General features: G+C 39.3%; 1 protein-coding gene across 1 annotated transcript; it reads left to right on the forward strand.

The window, feature by feature from the left end:
• Window positions 1-9,449: 9,449 nt before the first annotated feature.
• Window positions 9,450-10,418, forward strand: LOC138908757 (uncharacterized). The gene is made up of 3 exons (XM_070199408.1): window positions 9,450-9,571; window positions 9,848-10,058; window positions 10,272-10,418. Exons 1-3 carry the CDS (start codon window positions 9,450-9,452, stop codon window positions 10,416-10,418), a joined length of 480 nt encoding a protein of 159 aa, XP_070055509.1.
• The last annotated feature ends 14,008 nt before the right edge of the window (window positions 10,419-24,426 follow it).

Consider the following 24,426-nt stretch of genomic DNA (forward strand, 5'->3'; position numbering starts at 1 on the left):
GCATGACTTGAGTACATAAGCTCTTAGGCAAATCTATTTTTGAAGTCAATTTAGAAAAGTTGAATCAACGCTTATTTCATAACCTTTCTCACATCATTTCATTTCATTGGTACCATTGGCCATAAGTATAATATTCATTCTTGGTACGTTGGCCACACTTTATATCTCTAACTCACTTCTTTCACTTTCAAGCATCTTTATAGATTATCAACAATATGAACATTCGAAATCAAGGCCTTAAGTATATATATGAGCAATAGGAGTTTTAGATGCATTGAGTATTATTTCTAAGTTATGCATAATGGACTTTCATTTTAAACATGAATTGAAGTTATAATGCTTTAACGCATAAACCATACTTTAAACGTACGAGAATATCATGGAATTCAATTCTAAGAGATTAGTTTAGCTAACATACCTTGCTTTGAGCTTTCCTTAAATTAATACTATGCCCCAACACTTCTAGCAATAACAACCTATAGAAAGATAGCAAAAATTAGTTAATAACTAGAAAGATTCCCATGGTGTAACTCTCTTAGGAATTTTGTCAAACACCTAGTATGCAAAATAGACTACATAGCTCTACAATGTGATCCCTTCCTCCCTTAACCAATTTCAACAAGAAACTAACCAAAATGGTTCATTAATCCCACATACTACAACCTATTGTCACATGCATGGCCTATTTCCAATCCCACAATATACTTGAACTCATAAGCTTTTGCATAAAAGTTTAGGAGTAGGACTTACCCGGATAGATGATAATCTATTGATTGGCTTCCTTGATTCTTGAAGATTGGTGCAAGAATATGTGATAAGAATGCTAGATTTCCTCCTTCTCTCTCTAAAATCATCAGACATTCACTTCAAAATGAGCCCCTAAGGCTATTTATCAAAATGGGGGCGGGTTATAAAAATAGGAAAATGGACCCTCCGAACTCAGGTCTGTGGTCACCGAATGGACCGTAGAACACGTATGCGGCCTGCAGAATGGATCGCGGAAATGATGCCAGGAAATGGGCTAGTCTGTATCAGTCTGCGACAGGTCTGCGGTCCGCATACCACTGATGCGGCAGCAGAGTGGACCGCAAAATCACTCTCCAAAATGCTTCATGAGAAATCTGCGACGGATGTGCAGACCGTGAAACAAGTATGCGATCGTATAATGGACCGCAGAACAACCTTCAAAATTCAACAAATTCTCTGCTCAACTACGCGATGATTATGCAGCCTGCGAAATTGTTCTATGGTCGCAAAACTGACTGCGGAATCGCCTTTTACAGCCAAACATTTCCATCAACTCCCTAGTGCATTCTTCAACCAAAAAAGAGTCTGTACCCTAAAAAATGTAAGTCTACCTCGGCACCACAAAACCTTAAATTACTTGGCCAAATTTACGGGGCCTTACACCCCACTTAGGATCATTCGTCCTTGAATGAGGGTCAAAATTCGCCATTAGCATCCAATGTGACCCAATTATTACTTCACATACCATCAATTCCAAATTTTGACTAACTCCCTAAATTTCCAAAAATTTTGCTAGTGTCCCCTGTAATTGGGCTTATCCACCTACAGAGAATCCCAGAACCAGTCCTAATAGCATAACCATGACACAACAATGTAAAACAACATGGAAACAACACTGGCCACAACGCCATAAACATTATATTACCAAAAGGAGTATCCTAAACATAAACTGTATAGGGGAAACATAATTTGTAGAAACTTAGCTTTTAACATTTTTCATGGGCACAACTACATAGCTACTCGAAGAAATGAGGATACTTCTTCTTCATCTCTTCCTCGGCTTCCCAGGTGGCCTCTTCGACCTGTTAGTTTCACCATAACACTTTCATGGAGGCAATCTCTTTGTTTCTCAGCTTTCATACATGCCTATCAAGAATGGAAACTGGAATCTCTTCATAAGCCAATTCCTCATTAACCTCAATAGTCTCAACCGGAACAATAATCGAAGGATCTCCAACCACCTTCTTCAACATGGATACATGAAACACCGGGTGCATTAAAGACATTTTTGGAGGTAGTTCCAGCATGTAAGCCACCTGACCAATCCTCTGAATGATTCTGTACGGTCCGACATACCTCAGACTCAATTTTCCTTTCTTACCAAACAACATTATACCCTTCATGAGGTAAACCTTCAAGATTCAGTCATCCTTTTGCAACTCCAAATCACTATGACGTACATTCGAATAGGACTTCTATCGACTCTGGGCAGTTTTCAACCGTTCCTTAATGATCTTAACCTTCTGCATAGCCTGATGTATGAGGTCTGGACCTATCTACTCCACTTCCCCAATCTCAAACCACCCAATGTGAGATCTATATCTCCTACTATATAGAGCCTCGAACGATGCCATCTGAATGAAAACATGATAAATGTTATTGTAGGCAAATTCTATGAGTGGAAAATGATCATCCCAGCTACCCTTGAAGTCAAGAACACAAGAGCGCAACATATCCTCAAGCGTCTGAATGGTCCGCTCTGCTTGCCCATCGATATGTGGATGGAAATTTGTACTAAGATTCACCTGTGTACCTAAATCTTGCTGAAATGTCTTCCAAAACTTAGCTATGAAATGTGCCCCTCGGTCGGAGATAATAAAAACTAGTGTGCCATGCAACCTAACTATTTACTTGATATACAACTGAGTATACTATTTCGTTGTGCCGGTAGCCTTAACAAGTAAGAAGTGTGTTAATTTCGTGAGTCGATCCACAATCCCCCAAATCGAGTCGAACTTGCGAGGAGTGGAAGGTAGTCCTACCACAAAGTCCATGTTGATCATCTCCCGCTTCCACATTGGAATCTTGATGTTTTGTGCCACCCCGCCGGGCCTTTGGTGTTGGGCCTTCACTTGCTGACAATTTGGACATCTTGCCACAATGTCTGCTACATTCATCTTAATATCATTCCACCAGAAGACTTCCTTAAGATCATGATACATATTTGTAGAGCCTGGGTGCACCAAATGCCTAGAAGTGTGAGCCTCAGTCATGATTATTTCCATAGTCTTATGCTTATGAATCCCCTCCTTCAACTGTACCAACAACAGATCATCGTACTAGTTCTCCTTGAATTCCATAACAAGTGATGATTAGGCCCTATTTCGCACAATTACCCCTCATTCACTAGAGTCCATAAGATAAACCCCCATACTAGCCAACCGATGAACTTCCTTGCCCAACAGCCTTTGATATGCCACCAAGTGAGCCAAACTACCCATAGATTTTTGGCTAAGAGCATCTGCCACAACATTAGCCTTTCCCGGATGATAGAGAATATTGATGTCGTAGTCTTTGAGTAACTCAAGCCATCTTATCTACCTTAGATTCAATTCTTTTTGTTTGAAAATATATTGAAGGATATTATGGTCCGTGAATATATCCACATGGACCCTATACAAATAATGACGCCAAATATTTAATGCAAAAACCACCGCTGTGAGCTCTAAGTCATGTGTTGTATAGTTCTTCTCATGATTCTTGAGTTGCCTAGAAGCATAAGCGATCACATTGCCATGTTGCATCAATACACACCCTAGTACGATTCTCTAAGCATTACAATATACCACAAACCCATTTGTACCCTCCGATAAGGTCAACACTGGTGTGGTAGTCAATCTTGATTTCAACTCTTGGAAGCTCATTTCACAAGCATCTGACCATTGAAACTTAACTGCCTTCTGCGTCAATTAAGCCAACAGGGAGGCAAGAGTAGAGAACCCTTTCTCAAACTTTCTGTAATACCCAACTAAGCCCAAGAAACTGCGAATCTCTATTGAGTTGTAGGCCTCGGCCAATTCTTCACAGCTGCGATCTTCTGCGAATTGACCTTAATTCCTTCTCTAGAAACAACATGACCCAAGAATGTGATAGATTCAATCCAAAATTCACACTTCGAAAACTTCGCATACAACTTGTGCTGATATAGAGTCCGCAGAACTACTCTGAGATGATCGGCGTGGTCCTCTCGACTTCGTGAATATACAAGAATATCATCAATGAACACTATCACAAAAGAGTCAAGAAAAGGCTTGAAGACTCGATTTATAAGATCTATGAAAGCTTCCTGGGCTTTTATTAGACCAAAAGACATTACCAAAAATTTGAAGTGCCCATATCGGGTCCTGAAAGCTGTTTTTGGAATATCCTGTTCCCTGATCTTCAATTGGTGATACCCTGGAGAAATACTTAGGACCCTGCAACTGATCGAACAAGTCATATATCCTTGGTAGTGGGTACTTATTTTCCATTGTGACCTTGTTGAGCTGCCGCTAATCGATACACATCCTTAGTGACCCATCTTTCTTCCTTATAAAGAGAAACGGTGTGCCCGAAGGCGACACACTCGGCTGGATGAAACCCTTCTCTTACAATTCCTTCAACTGCACCTTCAGTTCCTTCAATTATGTCGGTGCCATTATGTAGGGTGGAATAGATATAGGTTGCGTTCCTAGCATCACATCAATCCCAAAATCAATCTCCCGATTTGGTAGGATCCGATAGAGTTCATCAGGAAAGACCTTCGAAAATTCACTCACCACTGGAATAGACTCAAGTGTAGGTACCTCAACATCAGTGTACGTAACCCAAACAAATTGTAAATACACCCCTTGTTGATCATCTTCATTGCCTCAAGGTAGGAAATAAACCTATCCTTTGGCACCACATCATCCCCATTTCATTCAATAATTGGCTCATTTTGGAATTCAAACTTAATGATTCTGGTTCGGCAATCAAGCTTAGCTAAACATGAATAATGCCAGTCCATCCCCATTATATCATCAAAATCAACCATTCCCAATTCAGTGAGATTGGCCATGGTGTCCCGACCACGCACCGTGACAACACAATCCATATAAACCTATGCGACCACAATAGACTCACCAACCAGAGTAGATACGGAGAACGACTCATGAAGTTCTTCCGGTTCTATCCCAAATTCCATTGCAACATAAGGAGTGACATAGGATAAAGTGGAACCGGGATCAATAAGGGCATATACATCACAATATTGGACAGTAAATATACATATGACAACATCTAGAGAAGCCTCTGAACTCTCGCTACCATCTATGACACTCTTTCCTCCATAGTTGCTAACATGTAAATGGCATGCTTGGAGAGGCGCGTGAACCTCATATGGTACTCCCACGCACTCATGATATCCTTTTTCAAACTGCACCAGTCCACCTCGCCGTTGGGATCTCCTCATCACGGGAGACCTCCCACATCTCAAACCAAGAATAGGTCACCCTTTCATGCGGTAGGAGGTCAACTCCACTCCTTCCGCCTCAGTAGCACACATAAGTCGGAGGTTCTTGTGCATCTCATCAATAAGGTCCTGAGGATCCTCCTCAGGATCAGTACCTATGAACACTGGAGGATCCAACTGAGGAAACCTGTTCACCCTGGAACTAGCGGAATCCTCTGGCTGATCGGAAGAAGTAGGTGCAATATTTGATCTCTAGGCCTGGGAAACCAGTATCTGAGCCAACATCTGTATGGCTCCCCTGAGATCCCCATCAGAAACAACGGGACCGGAAGCTGGGGCTGGAAGTGGAATAGTTTCACCCTCAGTAGGAGTAGGGACTGGTGCAGTCAGAGTAGGAGTAGTAGAATCAGGCGGTGTAGTGGCTGTGGGAATATCCTCACCCCTCGGGTGCTCTCCCGCATCATCAGGTATAGAATCAACTGCCACTCCTGGGGTAGAATTGGCTCCTTGACCAGTTCTTACTTTCTTTATAGGCGCCATATACTGAAAATTATAGTAATGCACGAGTTAGAGGAGGAACAGTCTTACAATCAGCTCTATCGCACGATCTAGAACATCAAAGAAGGGTATTATTCCTAAATTTCCAAGTAGCCTCCTAATTATTGATGTGATCGACAACACACCGATAATAAGGACTCTACTAAACATGACTCCGAGACATACTAGGGAAATTTAAAACCTTAGGCTCTTGTACCAAGCTTGTCATGCCTCGACCTCGAGGAGCACAAACGACGCTCAACCGAGATAACCCGGCCAAGCAAGCCTGTACAATGCCTTTTACCCAAAATTGACCCATGAATAAAGAGAAGATATATTTCATTACTTAGACAATGAGGGATTATGTAAACAACACCAGTTCATTAATATTAGTTACGTCAATTAACAATTTTCAAAATACATACACTTTTATAGTTTGAAGTGGAACATGTGATACAAATACAACATCTTTAATTTGACTTTCCCAAAACAACGATACCACCCACACTATGTCTACGGAACCTCTCATAGATACAAAAGAGTAGCATGATGGTGCCGGCAACAAGTCTCCGGCTATACCTAAAATAATATACACAGAGGAATACAAGACCCCGAAATGAAATGGGGCTCACCAAGTCAGGTGAGGAGAGGGTGTACTGCTATCACTGATCAACATCACCTGCTCGAATAGTACTAGTATGTAAAACTAAACACCCTCTCAATAAAACGAGTAACAGTAAAATGAGAAGGAACATGAAACCAATGAGAGCATCAAACAGGATCAAGGTGTCAAGTTAGGAGAAAAGTAAATTTCAATATTTTAAGTTGGGAGATCTTTAGTACTGATACACCACCGTGCTTTTAGCATGGAGTCCGATCTCAGCCCGATCGGCTAAGCCATCTCATCCCGAGACATCCAATCATAATACCACCATGTGCGTGGCATGTCATCCGATCTCAGCCCGATCGTCTAAGCCATCTCACCACAATGTCGTGTGGATCGACATCACATCACATCTCGCTAGCAATAATCTCATCCCATTTAAGGGGAAATATCTCAACACATCAATCACATCCCATATAAGGGGAAACAATCTCATCACATCAACACGTGGATTTACCCCTCAATCACTCTTATACCGGCACATATAGTTTTGGGGTTAGGTTATTTCGACCTACCCTTCCTCGGTGACTAAACGATACTTCCAAATCATTTATTATTTAAAGGATTTACAACTCATTTCATAACCTTTCACACATCTTTCCATTTCATTGGCACTAGGGGCTACAATTGTAATATCATTCTCGGCACGTCAGCCGTATTTCGTATTTAATACTTACCCATATAACTTTCAAACGTTATCATGAATTATCATTAATAAGAGAATTTCAAATCAAGACTTTAAGTAGTCATATGAGGAAACAAGAGGCTTAAGCATATTGGATTTCTTTTCCATAATTAGGCATACTAACTTGCAATTGAAACGTGATTTTTAAATCACAACACCTTTGGTACATTGATCATACTAGATTACGTTCTCGGAGGGAATCATGATATGATAGGAACACTTGGAATAAACTTTTAGTACATACATCTTTCAAATCAACACTTATTTTATAATAATCAAATCTATTAGGAAGGACTCGAAACATGAGAAATAAGAAATGGAGCCAATCATAATCGTAACTTACGAGGATATCATGGAAATTGATTCTACAAGAGAAGTTTAGCTAACATACCTTGCTTGAGTTTTTTTCCTTAGAATTACTACAATGATCCAAAAATCCTAGCGACTTCAATCTATTAGAAACATGACAAATGTTAACCAAAATTAGGACGATACTCGGGGTTTCAGCTCATTTGAGCATTTTACCAAGCACTAGGTGTATTTTGGCATTGATTTGGTGCCAGGCACCCAACCCATCTCTATTTTGCCTTATCGCATGGCTCCAAAGTAGCTGAGGGAGTTGAAGGAGTAGCTTCATGAGTTTCTTGAGAAGTGGTTCATCAGGTCAAGTGTGTTGCCTTAGGGCGTAGCGGTGTTATTTGTGAAGAAGAAGGATGGGAGTATGTAGATGTGCATTGATTATCGCTAGTTGAACAAATTCACCATCTAGAATAAGTACCCATTGCCGCACATTGATGGTTTTATTTGATCAGCTATAGGGTGTTAGAGTGTTCTCGAAGATTAAATTAAGGTATGTGTATCATCAACTGAAGATACGTGCTTCAAATATTCCGAAGATGGCTTTCCAGACTAGATATAAACATTATGAGTTTTTAGTGATGTCCTTAGGAAACGCCCTGGTGGCATTTATGGATTTGATGAATCGGGTATTCAGTCCATATCTTGACTCATTTGTCATTGTCTTCACTGATGGCATATTGATCAACTCGCGTAGTATGGAGGAACACTAGCAGTATTTGAGGTTTTGCTTCATACCTTGTGGGAACAAAATATATATGCTATGTTCTCCAAGTGCGAGTTCTGGTTAGATTTCATGGCTTTCTTAAGGCATGTTATATAAGGCTATGGTATTAAGGTGGATCATAAGAAGGTCGAGGCAGTTTAGAGTTGGCCTCGTCCCACCACAGTGACCGAGATCAGGAGTTTCTTGGGGCTAGCAGGTTATTATCGTCGATTTGTAGAGGGCTTCTCATCTATTGCAACTCCTTTGACTAGGTTGACCCAGAAGGGTGCTCAGTTCAGATGGTCCGATGACTGCGAGGCCAGCTTTCAGAAGCAAGACCATTTTGACTAGCACCAATGTTGGGTTTGTACTCCGGTTCAGAGATGTATATTGTGTATTGCGACTCTTCATGCGTTGGTTTGTGTTATGTATTGATGCAGGAGGGGTGATTTATTGCATATGCTTCACGTCTGCTGAAGCCCCATGAGAAGAATTATCATGTGCATGATTTGGAGTTAGCAGCGATAATTCATGCCCTCAAGATCTAGGGGCATTATCTTTATGGGGTGTCCTGCGAGGTTTCCACCAATCACCGTAGTTTGCAGTATTTGTTTAAGCAAATTTATCTTAATCTGAGGCAGCGTTTGAGGCTTGAGTTACTGAAGGATTATGATATTACCATCCGCTATTATTCGGGAAAGGCAAATGTGGTCGCGGATTCCTTCACCAAAAAGGCCGAGAGTATGGGTAGTTTGGCATTTATTTAAGTGAAGGAGAGGCCATTGGATTTGGATATCTAGTCCTAGCCAACCGACTTGTGAGGTTAGATATTATAGAGCCCAGTCGAGTTCCTGCATGTGTTGTGGCTCACTCTTCTTTATTCGAGCGGATCAAGGCTCGTCAGTACGATGGTCCGAACTTGTTGGTCCTTAGAGAGACAGTGATACGGGGTGATGCCAAGGAGGTTACTATCGGTGATGATGGTGCCCTGTGACTCCAGGGTTGCTTATGTGTTCCTAATGTTGATGACCTAAGGCTGACGATTCTAGAGGCACACAATTCACTTTGTTCTATTCATCCAGGTGTCACGAAGATGAATCGTGACCTGAGGCATCATTATTGGTGGCGGTGGATGAAGAAGGACATAGTTGAGTAACTAGCTAGATGTCTGAATTCCCAACAGGTTAAGTACAAGCACCAGAGGCCAAGTGGCTTACTTCAGTAGAAGGCTATACCGAAGTGGAGGTGAGAGCGCGACACCATGGATTTCGTGTTTGGGTTACCGTGGACGATGAGGAAATTCGATGTTGTTTGGGTCATTGTTGACAGACTGACCAAGTCTACACACTTTATTTTAGTGGTGACTACTTACACTTTAGAGAGGTTGGCCTAGATTTATATTAAGGAAATCGTCTGATTTCATTGAGTGCCTATTTCCATCATTTTAGATAGAGGCCCTCAATTCACTTAGCATTTATGGAGAGCTGTATAGAGTGAGTTAGGTACTTGGGTAGAACTCAGCATGTCCTTTCATCCGCAGACTAACGGGCAGTTGGAGCAGACATTTCATATTCTAGAGGATATGCCCAGAGCATGTGTGAAGGATATCATAGGGCAGTGAAATCGATTCTTACCGTTGGTTGAGTTTGCTTATAACAGCAATAACAACAGTTATCAGTCCAGCATTGAGATGATGACATTTGAGGCCTTGTATGGTCGCCAATGTCGTTTCCCCATTGGTTGGTTTGAGCCCATCGAGGCTAGGTTATATGATACTGATTTAGTAAAGGATGCCTTGGATAAGGTAAAGTTAATTGGGGAGCAACTTCACATAGCACAGTCCAGACATAAGATTTACACGGATCAAAAGGTATGTGATTTATCATTTATGGAAGGATAGAAGGTTCTCTTGAAAGTATCGCCAATGAAGGGCATCATGAGGTTTGGAAAGAAGGGCAAGCTGATTTCGAGGTTCATCGGTCCGTTCGAGATGTTGGAGCGAGTTTGAGAGGTTGCTTACAGACTTGCTTTGCCTACTGGCCTAACAGGAGTTCATCTGGTATTCCATGTGTCTATGCTCTAGAGATACTATCCTGACAGGTCACATGTATTATATTATAGTACAGTGCAGCTTGATGGGAGCTTGGGTTATGAAGAGGAGCCAGTTGCCATTGTTGACAAGCAGGTTCGCAAATTGAGGTCTAAGAGGATTTCTGCAGTGAAGGCGTAGTGGAGGGGTCAAACAGTTGAGAAGGCTACTTGGGAGATCAAGGAGTACATGCAGAGCGGATATCCACACTTATTAGGCACTCCGGGAATGATTCTAGACTCGTTCGAGGACGAACATTTGTTTAAGATATGGAGAACATAGCGACCCGACCATTCGACAAACATTTGTTTAAGATATGGAGAACATAGCGACCCGACCATTCATTTTGCTTACTAGACCCTTGTTCCCCTATTTAAGACTTCCCTCATGTGCTTTTATTAGTTTATGACTTGCGGGGATGGTTGGTTTGGTTTTGGAAGAGATCTGGTTGAGTTCAGAACACTTATTTCTTAATAGTGGCCTAAGGTGGTCAAGCTTTACTTGAGTCAACACTCTGAGTAAACGACCTCAGAATCAGGATTTGAAGGTTCCAATAGGTTCGTATGATGATTTTGGTCTCAGGTGTATGTCCGGATCGATTTTCGGGTGGACCGGGAGCATTTCGACGCTTATTGTTAAAAGTTGGCATTTTGAAGGTTTTAGAATTTCCTATGTTTGACTCTAAGTGGAATTTTGTTTTATTGATGTTCGTTTGGGATTTTGAGCCTTGTAATAGGTGCGTATTGTAATTTTTGACTTGTGCGTAAAACTTGACATCATTTTGAGTTGTCCAAGTATGTTTTGTTGCGTACGAAGTGGTTGAAATGAGTTTGAAGCTTAGAAGTTAATTAGTATGGTTCTCGGGTGCGATTCTTAGTTCCAGTATTATTTTATATGTTTTGAGACTTCACATAAATCCTTAGTATGTTTCTGGACTCGTTGGTACATTTGGACGGGGTCCCAGGTGGCTCGGGTGTGTTTCGGACTACCCGGAGCAAAGTTTAACTTGGCTGAAACTGCTGGTATGCTAGTGTGCTTTGTGATCACGAAGGATGTCCCACGATCGCAAAGAATACTCGATGGAGGACTGGGATTTACTCTTTGCAAACTCCAAGGAGGATTTAGTTCTTCTACACGAACGCGTCAGAAGGGTTGCAAACGCGAAAGGCTGGTGCTGAGCCGGGCTGTAAGGAAGATGGCCTTTGCGAACGTGTCAGATGGGTCGTGAACGCGGAAGGCTGGGGAGCTGGTTCATCGTGAATGCGACTTGGAGATTGCGAACACGAAGGGAAAATTTGGTCAGCTGGGCAATTAGTCTTCGCGATCGCGAGTGACCTTGACTTGATTTTAATACAAGACTTAGCTCTCTTTTCTCGCATTTCCACTTGGGTTGGCCAAATTTAGGGAGCTATTTTGAGGGGATTTTCATCAAGCAACACAAGGTAAGTGAATTCTACCCACTTTTGAGTTAAATACATGGATTATGGACATATTTAACATGGAAATAAGTGGAAATTGTGGGATTTTGTTGGAAACCTAGGTTTTGGTAAAAATGGAAATTGACCACGAAATTGATTATGGAATTGGAAATAAATTATATATTTGAGTTCTTAATGTCATGGGTAACGTTTAACTTCAAAAATTCTCGGAATCTAGGCACGTGGGCCCAAGGGTGACTTTTATGGACTTTCCGAATTTGGTTGGCAATCACTTTAATAATTAAATTATGAGCTTTTGAGTATATATTGATTAGTTTTTACGACTTTTGACTAGTTTAAGATTGCTCGGCGTCATTTGGGGTCTACTTGTGAGGTCTTAGAACCGAGTAGTGAGCTTGGAAGTGAGGTAAGTCTCTTGCCTAATCTTGTAAGAGAGAATTATCCCCTTAGGTGTATTAATTATTGTGTGCTATTTGTTGTGGGAGCTACATACACACGAGGTGACAACAGTCTGTACGTAGCTATATTTATGTTATGTCCGGGTAGACTTAGATTCACATCATGCCTTAAATGTGCTATTTGTATTTACCTCGCATATTTGATTTCCATAATTTATGACTAGATTGAGGATAGAATAAAATATTGACTAAGTCTCTTACTTTGGAAATTTGTGAAATATTTGATGAGCAATGGATCAGTGTCTTCTCGACTTGCACGTATTTTTGCGAGTGAGATAGTTTCTCTATTCTAATGGGATCGAGTCATTCGCCTCGGTAGGATTACAAATTATTTTAATGGAATCAAGTCATTCGCCTCGGCAGAGTTGTAAATTATTCTTGTGAGATCGTGTCATTTACCTCGGCAGTATAGTAACACAATTCCTACGGGATCGGTCCATTCATCTCGGTAGAATCGTGCATAATACTTGAGATTTGATTTGGTATTAATATCGTTTGGGTTCGTGCCTTCAACGCTGGTTATGATATTTAGTGATTTCATATTGATACATGTTTGGAAATTTATTATTAAAGTTTATTTGTTTTGTTGTTACTTGTTGTATTACATACATGTCTACCTTATGTATTTTATTATTTGACCAGTAGTAAGTGTCAAGTCGACTCCTCATCACTACTTCTGTGAGGTTAGACTAGATACTTACTGAGTACACATTGAATTACGTACTCATGCTACACTTCTATACTGAATGTGCAGGTACTAAGACAGGTACTTCCAGTGGTCACACGGGCGCGTAGACGCTGCACAGAGACTTAGCGGTGAGTTGCCTTCCATGCTCCGATCTACAGAACCTGGAGTCTCTCTCTACCTTATTTATTGTTTCTGTGTATTTCATTTCAAACAGTAGTTATAGTAGTTTTGTATATTCCCTAGATGGATCATGTAGTTGTGACATCGGGTTTTGGTGGGCTACTAGTCGCTATTCACCGTTGTACTTATTATTATTATCACTGTGAATTATGTATCATTCATACTTGGTATTTTTGGAAAGAAGTATGCATGTTTCCATGAGATCTTCTTTTACTCAGTGTATTTGACGAGCACAAAACACCACTTTAATTATGCTCGCTAGTCAAAGATAGTATAGTATAATATCGTATCCACGGGGATTGGAGTTGAATAGTTTTTTCGTAGTTTTTAGCTAGATTGCTATTCAGTTGAATCAACAATTGAGATTTATATGACTAATAACTATAATTAAATAAGAGTCTAAAGCTATTGACTAATGATTATCGACACAAGGAATAAGCAAAGAAGGTTATCAATGAGAGAAGATAGGGTTTTGATAGGATATGTGCAAGATAATTATTTGGGATCTAACTCTAGATAATTCACTTCTAATGTTCAAGTGAGTCTCTTCGTTGGGATGCTTCTCTCGTAACCAAATCCATATTATATTCACCATTTCAAGACATAAGTTCTTTGGTTGAGAATTGACCAACCTTTTATGTTGTCTCGATGAGATTTCTTTCCTTCTTCATTTGTCGTAGTTGTTTTTCAATTTCTGGCTCGTATGGTAGTACTTTATTCACAGAAGTTCGAGTCATGCACCAATCTAACATGTAACCTACGCACAGTCAAAGCACACCAAACATAAAAATAGAAAAATAAAATAAAAATAAAAATAAAAATAAAAGAAAATTTCCTGAATTAGCACTACAAACTATTTCAAACACTATTGATTGCCAATCCCTGGCAACGGAAGCAAAATTTGACGAGCGCAAAACACCACTTTAATTATGCTCGCTAGTCAAAGATAGTATAGTATAATATCGTATCCACAGGTATTGGAGTTGAATAGTATTTTCGTAGTTTCTAGCTAGATTGCTATTTAGTAGAATCAACAATTGAGATTTATATGATTAATAACTACAATTAAATAAGAGTCTAAAGCTATTGACTAATGATTATCGACACAAAGAATAAGCAAAGAAGGTTATCAATTAGAGAAGATAGGATTTTGATAGAATAGATTCAAGATAATTGTTGGGGATCTAACTCTAGATAATTCACTTCTAATGTTCAAGTGAGTCTCTTGAATTCACTCAATTATTAGTTCAAACGTTGACCAAAAACTGCTCTCTCGATTAAGTTTTAACCTCACAAGATGAACCAATTTAAGCACGTGAAGATATGCAAGAATGCGTAGTGGATTGGTCTTTAGGAGAACCTCTCTCGATTATCCTCCTAACTAGGTTTAATAAATGATTCAACTAGCCTTTTTCGATTACTAAGAAGAATTAATGAACTCAACCAACAATATAATGCAAAGATATCACAAGTTATGCCTCTCTCGATTACATGAACAAGTGAATATAGATGCAACAATTAAATCATCCAAAATGCTTCAACACATAAAACTTGAGTTATAATCCACAAACAATCATCAATACACCATATCCATCAAACCCTAAAGAGAACTACTCCATAGATATGGAGTAATTCATCACAAATATGTTTAAAGTAAAGGAAAACATAAAACTATCCAAACTCAGGTCTTAAGTGAGGATTGAATGATGAACTCCTTGTGGTTTTGCTTCTCCAACTCCTCCTCAGCCTCCCTAGGTCTCCAATATGTCAAAAGTCTAGAAAACAATATTTCTCCATGTATTTATACCGAGTAGGGTAGGGTCCAGACAAAATCACCATTTTCGAGTCGAAGTAGGAAACTTACTCTGTAAAAATTGCACAAGCACGCCGCATGGGACGATGCGCCATGCGAGGAATTAGTGGAGATATCCGGATAATTGTTTCTGACAGGCAGCAAGAAATTGTACACGTGCGGCGCCCAACGTGCAACCCCACGTGCCGCGGAATTGGGGATTTCTGAAAGTACGGATTTTTCTTGCGTTTTGACATCTAGACTTGGTCCTTGACCCCCGAACATGATCTTGGCTTAATCCCTTGGGCTTTTAATCAGACTTGAAAGCTCCAAATCACTTAAATTCATTCCATAACATCTACATATCTCAGAATCACTCTTACAAGGCACAAAATTCAAAATAATTGCAAAACACTATCAATTAAAGCTCAAAACGAATAAAGTGAAATAAATTGGAGTGTAATAAGCGATTAAAATACGAGATTATAGCCTATCATCAAGAAGTATTAATTTGAAGCTAAGTCGAGAGGAACTCGAAGAAATAGGTCAGCTTGGTAGTGGTTTGGATAAGCATAGCAATAGAAATGATCAGTTCCTTTGGTTTGTGGCAATACTCTTGGATTGGGTGATCTGCGTAACTTGGTTGAGTTAGAGGGATTCAATTTTGATGGCTCGGTTATGTTCAATTGGGTTTCAAAGAGTTCTCGATGGTGTCGACCACGGTTTGAGATAAATGTCTTTTACAGGTACGGGGAATATGCTATGTGTTGTGATATTTCTCCTGGATGAGGTCAAGTGAAAGGTTTCTGACTGATGGAGTGTGTATCCTGCTTGTGATTCAGAGTTGATTATTGGATTCTTATGTTTTCATATAATAGCATAATAGATGTAGTGTGACGTGTGTGATTAAGGTTTGCATGTACAAGGTTGCGATTCTATTTTGAATGGAAGTGTCATGACCCAAAATCCCAACCTGTCACGATGGTGCCTAACACATTACTAGGCAAGCCGACAATCGCATAAAAACTACGCATTTGAATTAAAAACATGATTTAATATGTTCAACAATAAAAAGTCTCATTAATAACTGATAAAAACAAATACAACAATCCCAAAATCCTAGTGTCAGCGAGTACATGAGCCACTAAGTGTCAACATAGTCTGAAACTCTAGTACAACTGTCTTAGAAAAAAAATAGAACAATACTGAAGTAAAATGAAAGGGAGGAGAGTCAAGGTCTACGGGTGTCAAAGAAGCTACCTCGAAGTCTCTGAATAGGTATTATCACCACTCTAGCAATCACCACGTCCAGATGTACCTGGATCTGCACACGAAGTGTAAAATGTAGTATGAGTACAATCGACCCACTGTACTTAATAAGTAACAGGACTAACCTTGGGCTGAAAGTAGTGACGAGCTCAGAAAGATATAGTCTGAATCAAAATACTGACAACACAGATATAACAAGATAATGGCAGTAATAACTCAGAGAAACTTCCATATTCAGCTCGTTCATAGTACGGAAATTTAGGCATGCTTTCAAGTTCAACAATTTAAGCCCAACACTAATAAAATATGCCAAGTACAGCTAGCATGAGGAATGCTACATCGCTATGCCTACATGTCAAATATGCATGTCAAATGTAATATATCACAGTGATAATCCCAAGTACTCACACTCTCAGAGTACTCAATTTGTTTATCTCATTTCCCACCCATCACACACAATCACTCAGCACTGTACGAGTGTCTAGAATCAATGCCCCTTGCCAAAGAACATATATATAAATCACTATGCATGCGCTCACTGCTGGTATATCAGACTGCGGAAGGGTAGATCCTGCCCAAGCACTAATATAAAGCCTATAACGCATGCTGCGGTGTGTAGCCTGATCCACAATAATAAATAAGCCAAAAGGCCTGCTACGACATGCAGCTCGATCCATAATAATAATAATATATATATATATATATATATATATATATATATATATATAAAGCCAATATGGCATGCTGCGGCATGCAACCCGATCCACAATATCACTCACAATCCGGCTTTTAGTCCCTAACTCAGTCATAAATCTCTCTAGGCTCACAAGCTCACAAATCTCATAACACTAAGCCCAAATAATGATAATATGATGTAATAGTAAATGATAACATAGACTGAGATATAATATGCAAATGAGTAAACATGATTGACTACACAATTGTAGTTCAAGCAAATAACTCAACACTCATTGGGTCCCAACAAAATAAGCACATAGCCTAAACATGATTTCTAACATGAATCATAACTCAATTATTCTAACACGTAGGAATTACATGGATAAAATAAAACTAGATAACTACACAGTACCACAGAATCAATCGAGTCATAATTACCACGGTACAAGCCCACACGCCTATCACCTAGCATGTGCATCACCTCAACACCAACTATATAACATGTATTTAAGGGATTCATACCCTCAGTACCAAGTTTAGAAATGTTACTTACCTCAAAGTGCGCAATTCAATGCTCCAACAAACCCTTGCCTCTCAAATTGGCCTCCGAACGGTTTTAATGTAGTCACAAATAACTTAATATAATCAATACAAGCTATAGAAATCGATCCCACACGATAAAGCTAAGTTCTTTAACCAAATTCAAAAAGTCAACCCAAAAGGTCAAACCCGGGCCCACGCCTCAGAACCCAGCAAAATTAACAAAATTCGAACACTCATTCAACAACGAATCCAACCATATAAAAATCATCCAATTCCAACCACAAATCAAACCTCAAATCCCAAATCTTACTCTCCAATACATGGACAACTAATCCCCCAAATTTAACCTCAAAAAATAATCCAGGTGGAAAAATCAATGGGCATTCAATATTATTGGAGAAAAGTGATCAAAAGTTGATTACCTCTTGAAATCTAGTAAAACCCTTCTCAAACATCGCCACAAGTCGAGCTTCCAAAGTCCAAAAATGCAAAAAATTTCAAAACCTTCGACTATATCGTTTTGCCCAGCATTTTCACTTCTGCGGCTCCGCTTTTGCGGAAGCAAGCTCGCTTATGTGGAGTTTCATTAAACTTCTCGGCCTGCCGCTTCTACTGCCTAAATCCTTCTTCTGCGAGTTTGCTTCTACGGTCCAAGCCCTGCACCTGCGGGAGCACACCTGCAGAAGTCATCCGATTCTGCAATCCCTTAGTTCCTGACCAAAATCTGCATCTGCGACAGCTCTATCGCATCTGCAGGCTCACAGATGCAGAAAAACCCTAGCACCTACGACCATTGCCCAACTCCACTTAGGACCATATCTGCGACCCCATGGTCGCTTCTGTGGCGCGGCACCTGTGGCCAAAACCTCGCAGGTGCGGTAGCACTAGAACTGAACATGGTAGAGTTTCCATAAGTCCAAAACTAATTCGAAATCAATATAAATCTCACATGAAGCCCTTGGGACCCCATCCAAACATACCAACACATCCTAAAACATCATACAAACTTAGTCAAAACCTCAAATCACATAAAACAACATCAAAAATACGAATCGCACCCAAATTCAAGCCTATTGAACTATTGGATTTCCAACTTCTACAATCGATGTTGAAATCGATCAAACCAACTCCCATTGACCTAAAATTTTTCACACAAGCCATAAATGACACAACAGACCTATTCCAACTTCCGCAACCAAAATCCAAGCCTGGCATCAATAAAGTCAACTTTCTATCAAACTTCTCAACTTTCCAATTTTCGCCAATTCAAGTCGCAATGACCTACGGATCTACAAATCAAGATTTGGACACACTCCTAAGTCAAAAATCACCATACAAAGCTATCAGAACCATCAAAACTGAGTTATTTACACATAAGTCAATATCTGGTCAACTCTTTCAACTTAAACTTCCAACCTTGGGACTAAGTTTCCTAATTCATTTTGAAACATCCCCGAAACTAAAGCAACCACCCTAGTAAGTCACATAACCATAAATGAACATAGAATAATCAATAAATGGGGGAATATGGATACAATACTCAAAATGACCGGTCGGGTATCTACAGGAAGGTCATAAGTTTTAGACAGAATGAACGATTTCAGAAGTTTAGAAGAATTCTTAAACTATTTGGTATTATATGAGAAGAGTGTGCATTTCATAAAGTAACATTATGTTTTGACTTGCGGAGCCGGACTAGTAATACGGGAATAGTCGGGTTGTTGACTATCGATGTTCAGAGCACTGAAGGCTCGTGGGAGTGTTTCTCGTGAGATGATTATGTATGATAGATGTATCAGTTATTTGAGTGGTGGAGTTGGCATCAGATATGGAGATTCTTGTAATCTAGGGATTTGAAGACTAGGAGTTCTCAGGGGCAGATTGTTCATTGGTTGCAGATTATGAAGATATGGCTAGAGTTAAACAATTGATGGTATGTGTTATTGATAAGTTACTGGGGGCTTTTTGGAAGGTTATTTACTTATTTGTGGATGATCAAATTTGATTTTGGGGCCCATTGGAAGGCCTAATGAGAATGTGTGTTGTATATCGGATCGAGTTTATTTACTTCGCACAGCTAGTGTTGAGGGATGTGATATCGGTTAGAGTTGATCTTATTCGAGTTATGATATGTTCCATGTGTTTCTTCTATGATGGGTTGTGAGACTGTTGACTATTTATACACATGATGCGGATGTGTTTGGGATTTGTGGTGAAATTCGAGCGAGGTGGCTCTTGGGGTGTTAAACAGTGAGATGTGCTTTGGTTGTGGTCTTCATATCTGTGGTATATTGTGCTATCCGTTTCTTCATGGTTTTGATCATGCTCTTGATATATTTGTTGTTGTTACACAAGTGTTTGTTGATTGTGAGGATTACGGCTCGATGGGTATTCCATGTGGATCGGTATGTTGGATCGAGCTACGTGACACATCGGATGGATGTTGGAATATGATCCTTTGTGCTTATTTTGAGTGTTTTGTTTCTCCTTTGTGAGATTGGTTCATAGGTTGAGCTTGTGGCACGGTTCTCTCATTTGATTTTCCTTTCATCATTGGTCACATTCGAGTTATTACTTATTTGGTGCACACATTGTATAGTATGTGGATCTAAGTGGTATTGATATGGCATATCGGTCGAGAAGCTTGTACTGGATAAGATGAGGTTATTGGACCTGGAATGGGTGCTAATGAATTTGATTAAGGTAGGTTTGGAAGAATAATATCATAAGTTAGCTTAGAATCTGGCTATGGTTCTTGACGGGCGAGAGAGCTCTACGACTTGTTGATCTGATGAGTGGCTATGAGTTTCTACATGTTTCTTTCATCCTTGGTAATGTATGAAGGTTCATAACAAGGTTCTATTTTAAGATGAGGTATGTCGCCAGTACCGGGTTTGTTAATGAGCAGCGATTATGGTCGGAAGTTATTGTTATGAGTATCTGAGTTATGTGATTTATCAGGTGAAAATATCTTGGATTATGGTTATGGATTAATACAGGTTGTTCAACCTTATATAGTGTATACATGTGAGAATTGGGTTTTATAATAAATCCCGGTTGTTGGATATTTGGTTATGAGGTTTATAGACTAAGGTTGAAGTAAGGATCTTCAGTTAGGTTGTGTTGTCAGACTTATATGGATTGGGGTGATGTGGGATCACACAGGGGTATGTGTATGGTGAGTTATGCAGTGATTTGATGGCTTTAGAACGACTCTTGACACATTCAAGAATGAATATTTGCTTAAGTGGGGGAGAGTATAACGACCCCATCAGTTGTTTTGAGCATTTGCATTCAGTTACATTTATTGAAGTCCTGAGTAGCTTCATATGATGTATTATGACTTGAGTGTATGTTTGGTTTTGGTTTTCAAGTGGCTTGGAATTGATTTGAAAGAATGATGTTCAATTTGAAAGTTTTAAGTTGGAAGAATTGGCCAAGTTTGACTTTTATGTATTTGACCTCGGATTAGAGTATTGATGGCTCTGTAAATTTCGTATGGTGATTCTGGACTTGGGCATACGCTTGGATTTGCATTTGGATGTTTCTAGAATGTTTTGGCTCAAATTGGCGAAAGTTGGCAATTTAAAGGTTTGGAAAGTTCATCGGTTTGACCGGGCGTTGACTTCGATGTTATGGGGCTCGGATTGTTGCTCCGAAATTTGGAATAGGTTCATTATGTCATTTGGAACTTGTGTGCAAAATTTAAGGGGCGAAATGGCCTCGTGGCCACTTAAACTTGTACCAGTTTGCAGAGCCGATATATGAACTCTTGGATTTCCCATTTGAACACCTCTACTTGAGAAATGGCTACTAATAAACACTTGTGATGGTGCATGTTGTTCAATTGCTGCTACCATGGATTTAATTTAATATTTTGTCTAGCCACCTCTTCCATTCATTCCCATTTCGTTTACACATGTATGTTAAAGGTCCCGCTTACTTCTTCTTTTTTCTTTTTTTTTTGGTCAAATAAATTTTTTCTGCACATATCCCTTTAACTCCATTGGAACTCGCAGGAAAAAACCTTCCAGAATTTGGAATCGACCTAAAATATTGTTATCTCTGCAAGCGGTCAAATATCTCCGGTAATTATCTTTTTTCTCTTCCCCGATCGCTTTCATTGTTTTGTCATCTTCTCACCTACAAAATAAGAATCATCTGTAAAACCTTCAGGTTTGACTTTTACCACAAAATATCATAAAGAAAAAAATCACAAAAACTTAGAGATAAAACTCACCACCTCCCAAAATCAGAGAGAAAAATCAGGAAGCAGTGAATAACTTTTACCATGATCGAAATCAGACCCGATCCTTTCCAAAAAATCAACAAATAATTTTAACAAATCAAAAAGCAGCGAACACTGTTTGTTTTTCAATTTATTTTTACCCATTCATACTACAAAAATCAGATCCGGTTTATTTCATCTTTCTTGATCCGATGGGTTTGTTTTTATTATAATGGATATGGACTTTTTAATATGGAGCTTTGAAGTGTGATTGATAGTTAAAAATTGAAGAATAGTCAAATTTTGAGAAAAAATTGTAAAATATTTCAAAATGTAAAATATTGATTTGAAAGACGAATTAAGGTCGGAAATTGATAATTTTGGTATGGTTGAACGCGATTTCAAATGGGTGTTCGGTTTTTTGTAGTCGGGTTCCGAGATGCGGGCCCGAGGTCTACTTTTTAGAGCAATTTTTCAATTATTAGCTAAGATTATTATTTCATTATTTAAATTAGTTTCCTATTGCTATAATTATAGTATGCAATTATTTTGGCTAGACTCAAGTCGTTCGGAGTTGGAAATTGAGGGAAAAGTCCTACTAATTGATTAATTGAACGTGGTTTGAGGTAAGTATCTTGCCTAACTTTATGTGGGGGAACTACCCCTTAGGATTTGAGTCTTTGGTGCTAATTGTGTCATGTAAAGTCCATGTATGCGAGATGACGAGTACGTGCTTGGGCATATTTGTAAAAAGTTGACCTTTTAGGGCTCTTAGGTTCTTATGCTCATTAGATATGAAATTGTTTTGTTATGTTAAGTTCCTCATTTACTAGTTTCACCTCTACGTGTCTTAATTGAAATTAATTGCTTTAATGTTCCACTCTTATTGCCTATTTGACTATTGTGTGCCTTAACTGAAGTCGTTGCCTCTTCGATTGCCATGTTATCCTTTCCTTGTTGCTTATACTTAATTGAACTTGTTGTATCTCTTCGTAATTGCTCAACCCTAAATAAATTTTAGTTATCCTTTATCGTAGTTGCCTCATCCTTATTTGGAATTATTGACTCATGTTATCTCCCTTGTTGTTGAATTGTGCTTTTGTGGAATCTTTCATTGCATATTATTTCTCCCTTGTTGAGATTTTCTTATTGAGATTAGTATTTTCTATTGTGTTTATTCCTTTTGAGCTCGTTCTACCGCTTCTTTGTGATCTAAAGCTGTAATTTATCAAAATTTTGATTATGAAATTGATTTGGAATGAAAAAGGAAGAGAGGGAAAAGGAATAAGAAGAGAAATGGAGGGGGGAGGGGGAGATAGGGGTGATAATTAGGGGGAGGGAACATGAGTGAAGAAAAGGAAGGAGTAGGGGGTAAGGGTACTGGATTTGTTTTTCTTTTTTCTTTTTATTATTAATTATTTATCTTTTATCCTATTCACGTGCTTTATACCCGTGATTAACATGCAATTGACCACATCAGCTATAATATTGCTACATAAGCATAGTCAACGGTCAAAGGTATTTATTAGTAGCCATTTTCTCAAGTAGAGGTGTTCAAATGGGAAATCCAAGAGTTCATATATCAGCTCTATAAATGGGTACAAGTTTAAGTGTCCACGAGGCCATTTTGTCAAATTTGAGGTGATTCTGAGTTGTTTAGACGTGTTCGGTGTAACTTTGGAATTTAAAATTTTGAAATAGTTCACTAAGCTTGATTTGAGCTGCGATTCGTAGTTTTGATATTATTTTATGGGATCTGAGGCCTCAAGTAGGTTTTTTGTGTTTTGGGACTTATTGGTATTTTCATACGAGGTCTTGAGGGACACGGGTAAGTTTTAGACCATGTGGGTGATGTTGTTGTTGCTGGGTTTCTATTGTTTTTGATGTCCTTCGTGATCGCGAAGGACTAACCACGATCGCTTAGTGATTCTGGGAGCTGGGGGAGTTTGTGCTTCGTGTTCACGATAGGGGCGTCGCGTACGCGATGGTCGGGCGGTTGGTGCTATGCGTTCATATCTCGATGTCGCGTTCGCGATATTGTGCAGACGTTGCAGATGTTGTTCATCGCATTTGCTTTGGTGATGTCGCGAACGCGAAGGCTTATTCAGGGGCAGTGCTACTTTATTCTATGTGATCGTGAAGGATATTTCACTATCGTGATACATACAACTAGGCAGTGCTTATAAGTTTTTAATTTCGGGTTTTTAACCCATTTTATCATATTTTGAGACTGGAAGCTCGGATTTAGGCAATATTTAGGCGATTTTCTGAACTTGGATTGGGGTAAGTGTTCTTGACTCGATTTTGATTATTATTCATGATTCAATCTTTGATTTTGGCATTTGAGTAATGAATTTAAAAGAGAAATTATGGGGTTTGGTCAAAACTTTTTAAAAGTGAATAATTGGGTTTTGAACATCGATTCGGAGTCGTATTTGGATGAGACTAGTATAGTTGGACTCGTATTTGAATGGGTTATTGGAATTTGTGGATTTGTCGGATTCCGAGGTGTGGGCACGAGTTGACGTTCTGGTTGAATTTGAGTATTTGATTAAAGATTCGGCCTTTATTATTTGAGTTTGATTCATATGGCATTATTTGATGTTTTTGAGTTGCTTTTGTCTAATTTCGAGCCGTTCGAAGGTCGATTCATGCGGGATGGCACTTCTAGAGTATTGATTTGGCTTTCTTGAGATAAGTATCTTACCTAAACTTGGTTTAAGAGCTAGTTGCCTGAGTTATTTGTGATAGCTACGTATTATGGGTGGCGCACATGTATGGGGTTGAGTCGTGTGCATGCACATGGGTATTATTCGTGCTCGGGGTAGTGCTTAGGCTACGATATGCCTTGAACCGATTGCTAAGCTTCATGTT

The sequence above is a fragment of the Nicotiana tomentosiformis genome, chromosome 1 (genome assembly GCF_000390325.3).
Source record: "Nicotiana tomentosiformis chromosome 1, ASM39032v3, whole genome shotgun sequence".
In the NCBI taxonomy this organism is placed as follows: Eukaryota; Viridiplantae; Streptophyta; class Magnoliopsida; order Solanales; family Solanaceae; genus Nicotiana; species Nicotiana tomentosiformis.

What these genes read in the sequence shown, in the direction of transcription:
- LOC138908757 (XM_070199408.1), top strand. Translation starts at nt 9,450, where the DNA reads ATGGATTTCGTGTTTGGGTTACCGTGGACGATGAGGAAATTCGATGTT. An exon ending in ACTACTTACACTTTAGAGAG is followed by an intron (nt 9,572 to 9,847) that starts GTTGGCCTAGAT and finishes TGCTTATAACAG; the next exon opens with CAATAACAACAGTTATCAGT. An exon ending in AGATTTACACGGATCAAAAG is followed by an intron (nt 10,059 to 10,271) that starts GTATGTGATTTA and finishes TCTATGCTCTAG; the next exon opens with AGATACTATCCTGACAGGTC.